The sequence below is a fragment of the Aotus nancymaae genome, unplaced genomic scaffold (genome assembly GCF_030222135.1).
Source record: "Aotus nancymaae isolate 86718 unplaced genomic scaffold, 86718_ANA_hifiasm-v0.15.2.pri h1tg000007l, whole genome shotgun sequence".
Classification (NCBI taxonomy): domain Eukaryota; kingdom Metazoa; phylum Chordata; class Mammalia; order Primates; family Aotidae; genus Aotus; species Aotus nancymaae.
The window spans coordinates 4,212,084-4,224,692 of record NW_026988418.1 but is presented as its reverse complement, the minus strand read 5'-3'; the positions used below and the strand labels follow the sequence as shown (position 1 = coordinate 4,224,692).

General features: G+C 50.0%; 1 protein-coding gene across 1 annotated transcript in view; it reads right to left on the bottom strand.

Annotated features, from left to right (window-relative positions):
- Positions 1-9,303: 9,303 nt before the first annotated feature.
- KCNQ4 (potassium voltage-gated channel subfamily Q member 4) overlaps positions 9,304-12,609 on the bottom strand; it is a 57,957-nt gene continuing 54,651 nt past the window's right edge. Inside the window, exons 13-14 of the mRNA XM_021672125.2 lie at positions 11,973-12,102; positions 9,304-11,450 (exon numbers count right to left, since the gene is read on the bottom strand). Coding sequence (XP_021527800.2) covers positions 11,238-11,450; positions 11,973-12,102 — 343 coding nt within the window. The 3' untranslated portion in view covers positions 9,304-11,237. The remainder of the gene's footprint in view (positions 11,451-11,972; positions 12,103-12,609) is intronic.

Here is a 12,609-nt window from a genome sequence, read left to right as displayed (position 1 = left end):
TGGTGTCAACTGTTCAGCTCTGCCGCACCTATTTCTTCTCTCACTTTCAGACACGCTGAACCTAACTAAGCACCTTCAGGTGAGGTGTCCTGGCCCCAAAAGTCCAGCCTGTTCTCTGGCTCCAGACAACTCCAAGCCAAGGTCTTTACTGACACCTTGTGGCTATGGGGACACATAACAGGGACTGGGAGTGTTCTCAGTGGGAGATGATCCATCCCAGGTGACCTTGCTTCCCTCCCTTCCAGCCAGCATATGTGGATCACCTGTGTGCCCAGCCTTGCTCTGGCGAGAGTGATGACCCCAGCAGATGTGTATCTCTTCTTTTTTAAAGACAAGGTCTCACTCTGTCTCCTAGGTTGGAGTGCAGTGGCGTGATCATAGCTCACTACAACATTGAACGCCTGGAATCAAGCAATCTACCCTCCTCGGCCTCCCAAAGTGTTGAGATTTACAGGTGTGGGCCACCGTGAACTGGCCACAGATGTGTTTGGTGCCTTCCAGGAGCTGAAGTCACACCAGGGGAAGGAGAGAGATCATGGGGTCCAGGAGAGGATTTAGGGGAAGTCTGGCAGGAGATAGTGGGAAGTAAGGGCAGACCCCATCAGAGTTCTGGGCAGGCAGGGCAGCTTGGGTCTCAGGCCTCAGATCTTCCTGCCAGGGAATCTGTCTGACAGCAATCTTCCCACCTCTTCCAGGAAATCCTTCAGGTCTCCCACTCATTTTAGAGCCTGTTTGGGAAAAAAGAAAGAGAAGAGGACATGCCTAGTGCCCAGAGAAGCCATTTGGGACAAAAACAAAGATATTTAAGGAGGATTTTTTTTTTTTTTTTTTTTTTTGAGATGGAATCTAGCTGTCACCCAGGCTGGAGTGCAGCGGCTTGATCTCTGCTCACTGCAACCTCCGCCTCCCAGGTTCAATGGATTCTCCTGCCTCAGCCTCCAGAGTAGCTGGAATTATAGGTGCCCACCACCATGCCCAACTAATTCTTGTATTTTTAGTAGAGACAGGGTATCACTGTGTTGGCCAGGCTGGTCTCAAACTTCTGACCTCGTGATCTGCCACCTTGACCTCCCAAAGTTCTGGGATTACAAGCATGAGCCATCGCGCCCAGCCTTAAGGAGGATTTTTTAAATCCTCTGTAATATACCGTAATGTAAATTTTCTACGACATCACTACCAGTAAAATCCACCTTACTAGCTGTCTCAGCCGGGTCTTGCTGTGATAATGCCATGAAGAAAACAAACCCCCCAGTCTCAGTGACCTACAAAATCAAGGATTCTTTCACACTGCTAAGTCTCCAAGTCATCTGCAGCTCAGCAGATGCTGGCTGGGCCAGGCTGGACTCTTAACTGAGTCTAGGTCAGGTCTGCTCCACATGGCTGCATCCGGACCCAGGATGAAGAAACAACGGCTATCCGAGGCTCTTGAGGTGGAAGAACTTGCCATGACTGTGGCCTCCGCCTGAAAACAGCATACTGTCCTTCCTACCTACCTTCAATTGGCCAAAATAAATCCCATGGCCAAGCCCAAAGTCAATGGGGCTCCACCCAGATCCACCCTTCAGAGCCTGCTGGGAATCTGCTGCTGGCTCACAACTGTGTCATTCATTGGGAATTGCACTTGGCCTTGGGTGAGGGAACTGCCTCCCCCAAAGTCATTGCCATGATTGGCTGATAACTGGCTGTTGATTTCCTTTGAAGGAAAACAAGGGTCTGCCTTCTTCCTTCAGTCCAACACAACTCTTCAGGGATAGATGACTTCCAGGGCTCCTGAGGATCAGCAGCTACCTCAGTTGCCATCACATAGTAGATCAACCTCTCCTTCTGCCTAATCCTACCTCCTGCCTTCCTTATAGATGAATCTCCTGAGCACACTCCCCCAAAAACCTTCTGCACACCACTCTCTGTCTCAGAATCGGTTTCCAGGAAACCTGCTGTAAAACAGATAGGTAAGTACACACCATGCAAGGGTAACCATGGCAATGGCAAGGAAGAAAGGAAGACTTTCAGACAAAGAACACAATCTACTATAATAGTTACATAAAGAATGCATCATGGAGACAGATCTGATATATTTTGCCTGCAGGAAAGTGCTAAGCACATGCTCAAGGTGTATGCAAGGGGAGAATCGAGACCACCTCTGGGAGGTCCCCATTTTTGGTTGCACTGATTATATCTTATATATTCGGATTCCAAATAGGTTATGTTGTAGCAAATGTTCCTGGGCCTTCCAAAAAAGGGTTTTCAAATCACTTGGTTCCATGATGTCTATACCTCTGTCCACCTCTGCCAGTTGGGATGGGGCAAACCCCAGAGTGATTCTCAGCCCCTGTGCATTTACAACAGAAAGTGGGTCAGGTTGGTGGGTGAAACCCCCACTCCAGGTATCATTGGCTGAATTGTGCCCCTCCCAAATTCATATGCTGAAGCCCTAACTCTCAGTACCTCCAAGTATGACTGCATTTGGAGATAGGGCCTTTAAAGAGGTAATTGAGTTAAAATGGATTTGTTAGGGTGAGCTCTAATCCAATATTACTGGTATCCTGATGAGAAGAGGCGATAAACACATCAAGCAAAAACCAACCCCATTAAAAAGTGAGCAAAGGGGCTGGGCGTGGTAGCTCACGCCTGTAATCCCAGCACTTTGGGAGGCCAAGGTGGGTGGATCACGAGGTCAGGAGTTCAAGAACAGCCTGGCCAAGATGTGAAACCCCGTCTCTACTAAAAATACAAAAATTAACCAGATGTGGTGGCAGGCACCCGTAATTCTCAGGAGACTGAAGCAGAGAATTGCTTAAATCCGGGAGGCGGAGGTTGCAGTGAGCCAAGATAGTGTCACTGCACTCCAACCTCGGTGACAGAAGGAGGCTCCATCTCAAAAAAAAAAAAGTGAGCAAAGGATATGAACAGACACTTCTCAAAAGAAGACATACTAATGTCCAAAAAACATGAAAAAATGCTCACCATCAATCATCACTAATCATCACAGAAATGCAAATGTAAACTACCATGAGATACCATCTCACACAAGTCAGAATGGTCATTATTAAAAAGTCAAAAAATAACCAATGTTGGCGGGGTTACAGAGGAAAGGGAATGATTATACATTCTTGGTGGGAATGTAAATTAGTTAAGCAATTTGGAGATTTCTCAGAGAACTAAATATAGAACAACCATGGCATCCAGCAATCTCATTACTAGGCATATACCCAAAGGAAAATAAATCATTCTATCAAAAAAACACATGCATCTGTATGTTCATTGTAGCACTCTTCACAATAGCAAATACATGGAATCAACCTAGGTGTCCATCAGTGGTGGACCGGATAAAGAAAATGTGCTGCATATACACCATGGAATACTACGCAGCCATAAAGAAGAATGAGATGATGTCCTTTGCAGCAACGTGAGCAGCTAAAGACCATGATCCTAAACCAACTAATGCAGAAACAGAAAACCAAATACTGCATGTTGTCACTTATAAATGGGAACTAAACATTAGTTACACATAGACACAAAGATAGCAACAATTGAACTGGAGACCACAAAAAGGGAGAGGGTGGGAGGGGATCAAGGGTTGAAGATCCATACTTCTTGGGTTCTGTGCTGACTACCTGGGTGATGGGTTCCTTCGCGTCCCAAACCTCAGCATCATGCAGTATACTTCTGTAACAAACCTGCACGTGTACACCCAAATCAAAAATAAAACTTGAAAAAAGAGAAAAAAAGAAAAATAGAGGCACAAAGAAGAAGAACAGGAGGAGGAGAAGATGACTAGGACACAGAGAGAGACCTCAGACCTGTGTACACAGAGAAAAGAGATAATCATGTAAAGATACCAGAAGAAGGCAGCCTCTACAATTAAAGGAGCGCGGCCTCAGAATGAAGCCAACCCTGCTGATACCCTGGTCTTGCATTCCCAGCCTCCAGAACTTTGACCCTGTGATCATGCGTCTTTGTTGTTTAGACCTTCCAGTCCATGATATTTGCCACACCAGCCCACACAGAACAACACACCATGGTAGCAGCTATCACAGTCCTGCCATACACAGAGGTGGGTGGTAGGGGAAGATGTGCCCTTCAACTTCTCAGAGGGAAAACGAAACTGTTTTAACAATTGGAGCTGTCAAAAGTACATGAAATATGGCCGGGTGCAGTGGCTCATGCCTGTAATCCCAGCACTTTGGGAAGCCGAGGCGAGAGGATCACCTGAGGTCGGGAGTTCAAGACCAGCCTGGCCAACATGGTGAAACCCCATCTCTACTAAAAAAAAAATAAAATAAAATAAAATACATTATCTAAATAGAGAAATAACTGCATGGTTTTTTTTTTTTTAATCTGCAACAGTGTAAACATCACAACATATTCAAAGTACCCATCCAAGTGAGCTGAGCCCCTTGGTACAGCTTCTGAGCCCGGGCCTCCAGAGGCCTGATAGCTTCTGCTTTTGACCTCTTACCATATGAAGAAGCCCAGTCTAATCTACTGGAGGATGAGAAGCTCCATGGAACACACACGAGCCATCCTGCCTGCAGACCGACTCACATCAGATTCCAGACACGTGGGGAAGGCCCTCTTGGACCATCTATCCCCTGTGGATGCCAGATGATTGCAAGCACATTAGTGAGCCCAGGTGAGACCAGCAGAACTGTTCCTCTGAGTTCAGCCCAAATTGCTGACCAACAGAATCAAGAGTAAATAAAATAAAATAGTTGTTATTTTAAATCATTAAGGTTTTTATTTGTTTGTTTGTTTGAGTCTTGCTCTGTTGCCCAGACTGGAGTGCAATGGCATAATCTTGGCTCACTGCAACCTCCACCTCCCAGGTTCAAGCAATTCTCTGCCTCAGCCTCCTGAGTGGTTGGGACTACAGGCACACACCACCACACCCAGCTAATTTTTGTATTTTTTAGGAGACGGGGTTTCACCATGTTGAACAGGCTGGTCTCAAACTACTGGCCTCAAGTGATCCACCTGCCTGGGCCTCCCAAAGTGCTGGAATTATAGGCATGAGCTGCCACATCTGGCCTAAACCATTAAGTTTTAAAATAAGTTGTTACAAAGCAATAGATAAATGACACACCAAGCTAAAATTGTATCTGCTGTCAAGGCCATATTTGATGATAGTTTGGGGACTCCCAGAGCCACCTGCAAACTCTCCTTGCTGAGCCAGGCAAACTTCGAAGATAAACAGTAGCTTGCGCATTGGTTAATTCTGCATCTGTTTCCACCAGGGGCTGGATGACCTCAGGGCTGTAATTTGTTCTCCTGTGTCTGTTCATCCTGTACATTGTGCTGAGCCAGGGTCTGGCATACAGCAGGTGCTCAATAGACATTTAACTCAATTAGTGAAATGCCAGGGGACTTGTTCAGGTTACCAGCACCTCCTGCTCGGGTTACTGCAACAGTCTCCTACCTGCTCTTCCCACACCCACACTTGCTCCCTCAAACACATCTTCCATCCCAGGAAAAACACTTGCTAAAATACAAATCTACCCCAGTGTGCTCCCTGAGAAAAATCTTTTACCGTCTTTCCACTGCCATCATGGTTAAGTCCCATCTCTTTGGAATGACTTAGGAAATCCTGCAAACCTTGACCCCGAATTCTAAAGTCCCATCTTGCACCCCTCTCTCCCTTGCTCTCTGGGCCCAGCCACAGGGATTTCTTTCTATTTCTTTCATGCACCACACTCCCTGGTGCCTCTGGACCCTGTCACATGCTGTGCCTTTTCCTGGAACATCACCACCACCGCCACCACCCCAGTTCCCAGGCCTGGCCCCATCCTACCCATTCTTCTGTACATTTGGTTGTCCATTCTGCCTGATTGAGAGATGACAGGAAGTATGGATCTACACTGATTTACGGGCAGTGGCTAATGGCTTGGCTGGATGGTCAGGGACTCAGAAAGCACAGAACTGGAGGACTGGCAGTAAGAAAAACTGGGAGAGACTAGTAGATGGACTTTCTGAAATGACACAGAATAAGAAGATATTTGTATTCCAAGTAAAATCTCACCCAAAGTCATCCATGGCAGAGGCAGCTCTTGATAATTAGATGGACGAGATAGCACATTGGATGGATGTCAGTGTCAGCCAGCCTCTCTCGCCAGTCCCTCCAGCACTTTCTCTGTATGTTCATGTACGATGTGGTCATGGTGGCCAGAATGGAGACTATTTATGGGTTCAGCAATATGAACTTAACTTGTCAAGGCTGATCTGACTAATGCCACTGTATGTCCAACCTGCCACCAGTCAAGACAAATGCTAAATACTTAATACGTCGTCCCTCTGCAGGGGTCCCCCTAGCCACTTGGTGCCAGGCCGATTCCACTGGACCCTTTCCATCACGGAGCAGGCATGGTTTATCCTCATTGATAGTCAGGAATCCAAGGGAGCTGGTGAAAGTAGATCCTCTCACTATGACCCCAAAAAACCCACCATATTAGTTTCCTGTGGGTACCATAACAAAGTACTACAAACCTGGTTGCTTAAAACAACAGAAATGTATTCTCTCACAGTCTGGAGGCCAGAAGTTCAACATCAGTTTCACTGAGCCCAAATCGAGGTATGTGCAGGGCTGTGCTCCCTTCAGAGCTCTAGGCAAGAATCCATTCCTGGACTCTTCCGGAATGTTTCTTGTGGCTGCTGGCATTCCTTGGCTTGCAGTGGCATCACTCTAGACTCTGCTTTCATCCCCACATCACCTTCTCCTTTTCTGTGTGACTTCATCTCCCTCTGCCTCTTTGCCTCTCTCTCTTTTATTTTTTTAGATGGAGTTTCACTCTTGTTGCCCAGGCTGGAGTGCAATGGCACAATCTTGGCTCACCACAACCTCTGCCTCCCAGGTTCAAGTGATTCTCTGCCTCAGCCTCCTGAGTAGCTGGGATTACAGGCATGCGCCACCATGACCAACTAGTTTTGTATTTTCAGTAGAGATGAGGCTTCTCCATACTGGTCAGGCTGGTCTTAAACTCCCGACCTCAGGTGATCCACATGTCTCGGCCTCCCAAAGTGCTGGGATTACAGGCGTAAGCCACCGCACCTGGCCACCTCTCTTAAAAAGACATTTGTCACTGGATTTAGGGCCCACCAGATAGTCTCCCCATATCATGATCCTTAATTTTAATCACATCTGCAAAGGCCCCTTTTCCTTATAACACTTGCCAAGTCCCAGAGATTAGAATTTGCCATATTTGGATGGCTATTATTCAGCCTACTCCACCAACTCACAAAACTTCTGCCTCTGGGTCCCTGTAGCATTGAGCTCTGCTAGTTTGGAGGTCTTAGTTTTCAAGGGAAGGGAGGCAACACAGTTTTCATTACATTGCAAGTTTAAACTTCAACTGGGCCATTGTGGGCTCCTCATGCCACTAAACCAACAGGTAAAACAAAGGGTTAATATGCTGGCTGCATAACTGATCTTCCTTGCCAAGGGGAAATTGGCACTCACCTCCTTGCTGCCACGCAACAGGGCAAGGAGGACTAAGTCTGGAACCCAAGGGATTCTCTAAGGCCTTTCTCTAATAAGTACTTCCATGTATGACAGTAAAATTCAACGAAAAGGTTTCCCACCCATGCAGGACCCCTGAGGATTCAGACCCTTCAGAAATGATGATTTGGGTTACTCCACCATATCAAGCTCTCTAAAAAGCTGAGGTGTTGGCTGAGGGCAAAGGGAACATGGAAAAGCAGTGGGAGAAGGAAATGATTCATACCAACCATGGCACTGTGACCAGATACCAGAAAGAGGTCTGTTGTAGCTGTGTATTTCCTTCCTTGCTTGGTGTGTGTGTGTGTGTGTGTGTGCGTGCGTGCATTGCACATATGACTTTTTCCTCCCTCCTCCTTTCTCCCATATTTTGTTTAAACATTGTATGTGTTTAGTTGTAGGTGGAATTGTACCTGAATTAGAGGACTGCTTAACCAAAACATGGATTCAGTGACTAACCCCTAGAGATGCATGCATCTGTTGGACCATGGGATGTTGTGTTTTAGGGGGAGGGACTAGAGTGTCTTCATTTGTATAAAGGATAGTTTCATCTCACTAGGTGGAAGCTACTGCCGTTATATGGCGGTTCAAGTATGGCGGATTGATGTTTGTGGATACCGCATGTCCAAAGGGGTGGTCCATGCCCATGTTACTGTCTTTCAGTTCCAAGTGCAGCCTTCTAACTCTGATACTGGGGCTGGGACTCTGCAAACCACATCACTCATTTGCTCCCTAGCTTTCAGAATAAGGGGCACTAGGGGAAGATTGGAAGGCAGAAGAAGTGGAGACTTCTCTCTTCCTTTGCTTCCTATCCTTATCAGCAACAGCCAGCTTGCAACAGTTGATCCCAGACTTCGGCTTTTTTCCTACACTCCCAGACAAGCCTCACTGTATCCCCTGAGAGGTGCTACCACTAGCCAGGGAGTACCTCCTTTTCAGATCTCTGAGCCCCAACTCTGCTGGGCTCCCTCTCCACAAGCTTGTGGGTTCTGATAACCCCAACCTGTTTCCTACACTCTTGCAGCTCCAGGAGTGGTAACTGCTTCCTGCAGTTATTTTCTCTAGGCTGTCTCAGAATCTCCTACGGAAAATTCTTTTTGTTCTTTTAGCCCTCCTGCATCAGTGCAACCCATTACCTATAGTAACTTCTGTTTGCTGAAGAACTTAGTGTTGTTTCTGCCTTCCTGACTTGATCTTGACTGATGAGAACTATTAGGAACGTGGTGCTCACTTTTTACTGGTCATCATGAGAGGTCAGCCTGCCTGAAAGGAAGGCTTACAGGAACAGAGTCCCGACATATTTGAGCACCTAGATCTCACTGTGTGTGAAACCAAATCTGCTCCCTGGACTTCCTTAGTTCTCTGGGCCAATAAGTTTCTTTTTGTTTGTTTGTTTGTTTGAGATGGAGTCTCTCTCTGTCGCCCAGGCTGGAGTACAGTGGTGCGACCTAAGCTCAGTGCAACCTCTGCCTCCCAGGTTTAAGCAATTCACCTCAGCCTCCGAGTAGCTGGGATTATAGGTGTGAGCCACCACACCCAGCTATTTTTTTTGTATTTTTAGTAGAGACAAGGTTTCACCATCTTGGCCAGGCTGGTCTTGAGCTCCTAACCTCGTGATCCACTCACCTCGGCCTCCCAAAGTGCTGGGATTACATGCATGAGCCACCACACTCGGCCTTTTGTTTGTTTAAGTCATATGGGGTTGGGTTTTTGCTGTATACAACAGAGTCCTGACTAATCCAAATCTCCTTGTCCCCACTCCTAAGCCTGGAGCCTCACCTCACAGCCACTGAACAAAACCAAGAACAATCACCTCCTATTGAAAACTTTAATGAAACCAATAAGTTAATAAGTTAACAAAGTGAGGTACTTGCATATCTGAGAACCAGGCTGATGGGGTAACCTCGATCGTGGAAGGAGGGAGGGCTTCTTCCCATGTCTCCTTTGGTCATAGGGTAATCCCATTCTCCTGGCCCTCTCCACAGCTTTCTCTGAGTGGGTGGAGGGGTGGCTCTCTGGGGACAGTGCAGTGCAGGTGAGGTGAGCCAGGAGAGGCTCCATCCAGGGCATGATGGTCACATGCAGAGGGCAGGTTGGGGCAGAGGCTGGGCACCACGGACTGAGCAAGATCCAGCACAAGCCCTGGCGCTGGCGCATGCAGGTCCCCAGCACGAGAGGCAGGCAGCGTGGCCTCAGCCTTGTTCCCCAGCACCCCACAGAGGGTTGCCATTGGTCCACTACCCCTCACCTTCCTGCCACCTGCATTGGCTTTGCAGAAGAAGAGCAAAGGGGTGGGGATATGAAAGTGGTCCTAGAGTGGTTGGGGGCTTATGCTTGGATGTGGGGCTGCCAATTGAGGTGGAGAAGTAGGGTATGGAGGGAGGGGGGACAGTGCATGTGAAAGCTGGACGCATGGTTGGTATAGCTGTTAGATGCATCCTTATTCTCTCTGGGAGTTAGAGTGACTAGGAAGGCACAGGCCTGGCTAGAAGTGGGCCTGGGGTCTCTCCAGAGGTGTCAGGCCTGGGCTTGAGTTGTGCTGTGTAGACATGGAGGAGGGCCCTTGGGGACTGGCAGAGGCAGTGGGTTAGGGCTCCTGGACCAGAAAGGAAGAGATCTTCTTGAAGGAGGGGAGTGAGTAAAGGTCTGGGTGAGGGCTGGAGAGCTCTGGGATTACCTCAAAGCTCCCTCTCCTGCCCAGATGGAGTTGGGGGCTTCCTCTTAGTGGACATCACCCTGCAAAGCCAGTTCACTGGCATCTGCTATAGAGGCCCAGGAGCGGCTGGATGGCTCTGCCTTACATCTCCAAGTGTGTCACATTATTGCATGTGTGAGTGTGAGAGGCTTTTTTCCTGTCCAGAGAAACTAAAAGGCCATGTTTGCGTGATCATCCGCAAAGCACTATCTGGGAGTTTTGGGGAGGATACAGAAACTTGTGCTGACTATGAGATGTGTCTGGAGGGCCAAGCAGGGGAGTGGCCATCCAGCAGGAGCAGGGAGCCCCTGGGAGCTGACACTTGCAGATGGGAAGACAGGCCCAGGCACTGCCCTTAGGAGAGGGCAGGGGAGAAACAGGCCCCATGCTGAGAGGGGAAAGAGTCAGAAGCCAAAGAATGGGGACAGGGTAGTGGCCAAGCAGCCTGAGACCAGCTACTGCTGGGGGCCCAGCTCCCAACGGGGGAGGGGCAGAGAGACCCCATGGGGGTTCCCAACGTTGCATATTTAACATGGTTTGCATATATGGTGCCCACCTGCCTTGTGGCAGGGTCCTGTGCTTTGTGGGTACCTGTGAGGGCACCTTGGCCCACCCCCAAGTGGGGCGGGGACTTGGCGGGAGGGCTTCCCTGCTGTGTCCGAAGGGTGGGCCAAAGACCTCACCTTGCATAGCTGGAAGCTGGGTCAGGGCCCAGGGCCCCAGCACCCGCTCCCACTCCCAGGGCTGTGCCCCTGCCAAGTGGGCTACATCAGGCCTTGATGGAGTGGGCAGGGCACTGGGGGGCCCAGAGGCCGCGGGACAGCCGCTGCTGCTGTCCTCTGTCCGGCCTGGCATCTCATGCTCCTGAGGTGGGGAAGAGGCGCTGGCACCCACAGCAGGTACCACGCCCACCCAGGCAGCTCAATACTGCGTGTGGCCTCTCTCCCCGCGAGGAGTGAGTTCAAGTAAGAGAGGAGTCCGGAGGCCTCAGAGGGCAGTCGGAGCGCCAAGCCGCGGGGCTGGCCGTGTGCTGCCCTGCCCCTGAGAAGTCCCTCAGTCCATGTTGGTGCTGACCGAGCGGGAGATGCTGAGCGTTTGTGCGGAGACGGAGATGTCCTCGTGGTCCACAGGGCTGTGGTAGTCGGAGGTGATGTCGGGGTCGAATAGCGGCATTTGCACGGTGCCCAGGCTGGCCGAGGTGCCAGAGCGCAGGCAGCGCGAATAGAAGCCCAATAGCAGGTCCAGCTTGTGCTCGATGGACTGCACCTGGGGGCGGGGCAAGGCTGGACCTGGAAGCGAGGCCTGGGCGGGAGGGGGCGTGTCCGGGGTGGGGCTTGGTCTCGGGGCGGAGCCTAGCTGGTGGCGTGGGCGGGGCTTATCTGGGAAGCCCTAATTCCGCTTGGAAAGGTGGAGCTTGGCTGGAGGGAGGGACGAAGCTGAGCAAGGGTGCATAACCCGGGGGATGGTTAGTTGTGATCGGTGGGGATAGTCCACGAGCTACTCCAACAACTGAGAGGTGGGGTCAAATGGAGTAGGGGGAAGAGGGGTAGGCTTATCTGAGACTTATGGGGGTGCTTATGCAGCCTGGGGACGGGGTTTAGCAGGAGAGGGCGGGTTTATGGGATTGTCTGGTGGAGGGTGCCGGGGCTTAGGCAGGGCAGGGGGCTCTCAGGACTTCCCCGAACGCTTGGGTTGCAGCTGTGGGAAACGCACCCTACCCGCAGGGTCAAGGCTGCAGACAATTGAGTCACAGTGGTCCCCAGCTCCACCACCCCATCCTACACTCACCTGCTTCTCCACCTTGACCACGCGTCCCATCATGCTGATTTCATCCACCGCCTCCGCGTCGGAGGGCCCTTTGTCGCCCTTCTCCCTGGCCTTCCGGTCCCCGGGCCCCCGACCCACAATTTGGTCCACCCTATGGGTAAGGCAACCATTAGAGGGCCCGGACACACGCCGCTCCTCCCTTCCTCAAGAATTCTAGGTTGCCTGATGAAGAAGACATGTTGGGGGAGGGGGCAGGCAATCTGAGGGAGGGGGCATTGCCCTGCCAGATGGAGGCCGAGCTGGGGGTGAAGGGACTGGTCAGTGCTCTGGGGGTTCTCCACTGGCCAAGCAAAGGCACCATACACAAACCTGACAAGTAAAACAACCACCTGGTGGAAGAGGCATGGAAATGGCGGACTGGAAGGCTCGGCGCAGTGGCGCGTGCCTGTAATCCCAGTATTTGGGGAGGCTAGGGAGGGAGGTATCACTTAAACCCAGGAATTCGAGACAAATTTGGCAACATAGCAAGCCCTCTTTTCTACAAAAATAATTTTTTTAAGTTAGCTGGACATGGTATTTCATGCTTGTGGTCAGGAAGCTGAGGCCAGAAGATCACTTGGGCTGGGGAGAGCAAGGCTGCAGTGCTCTGTGATTGCGC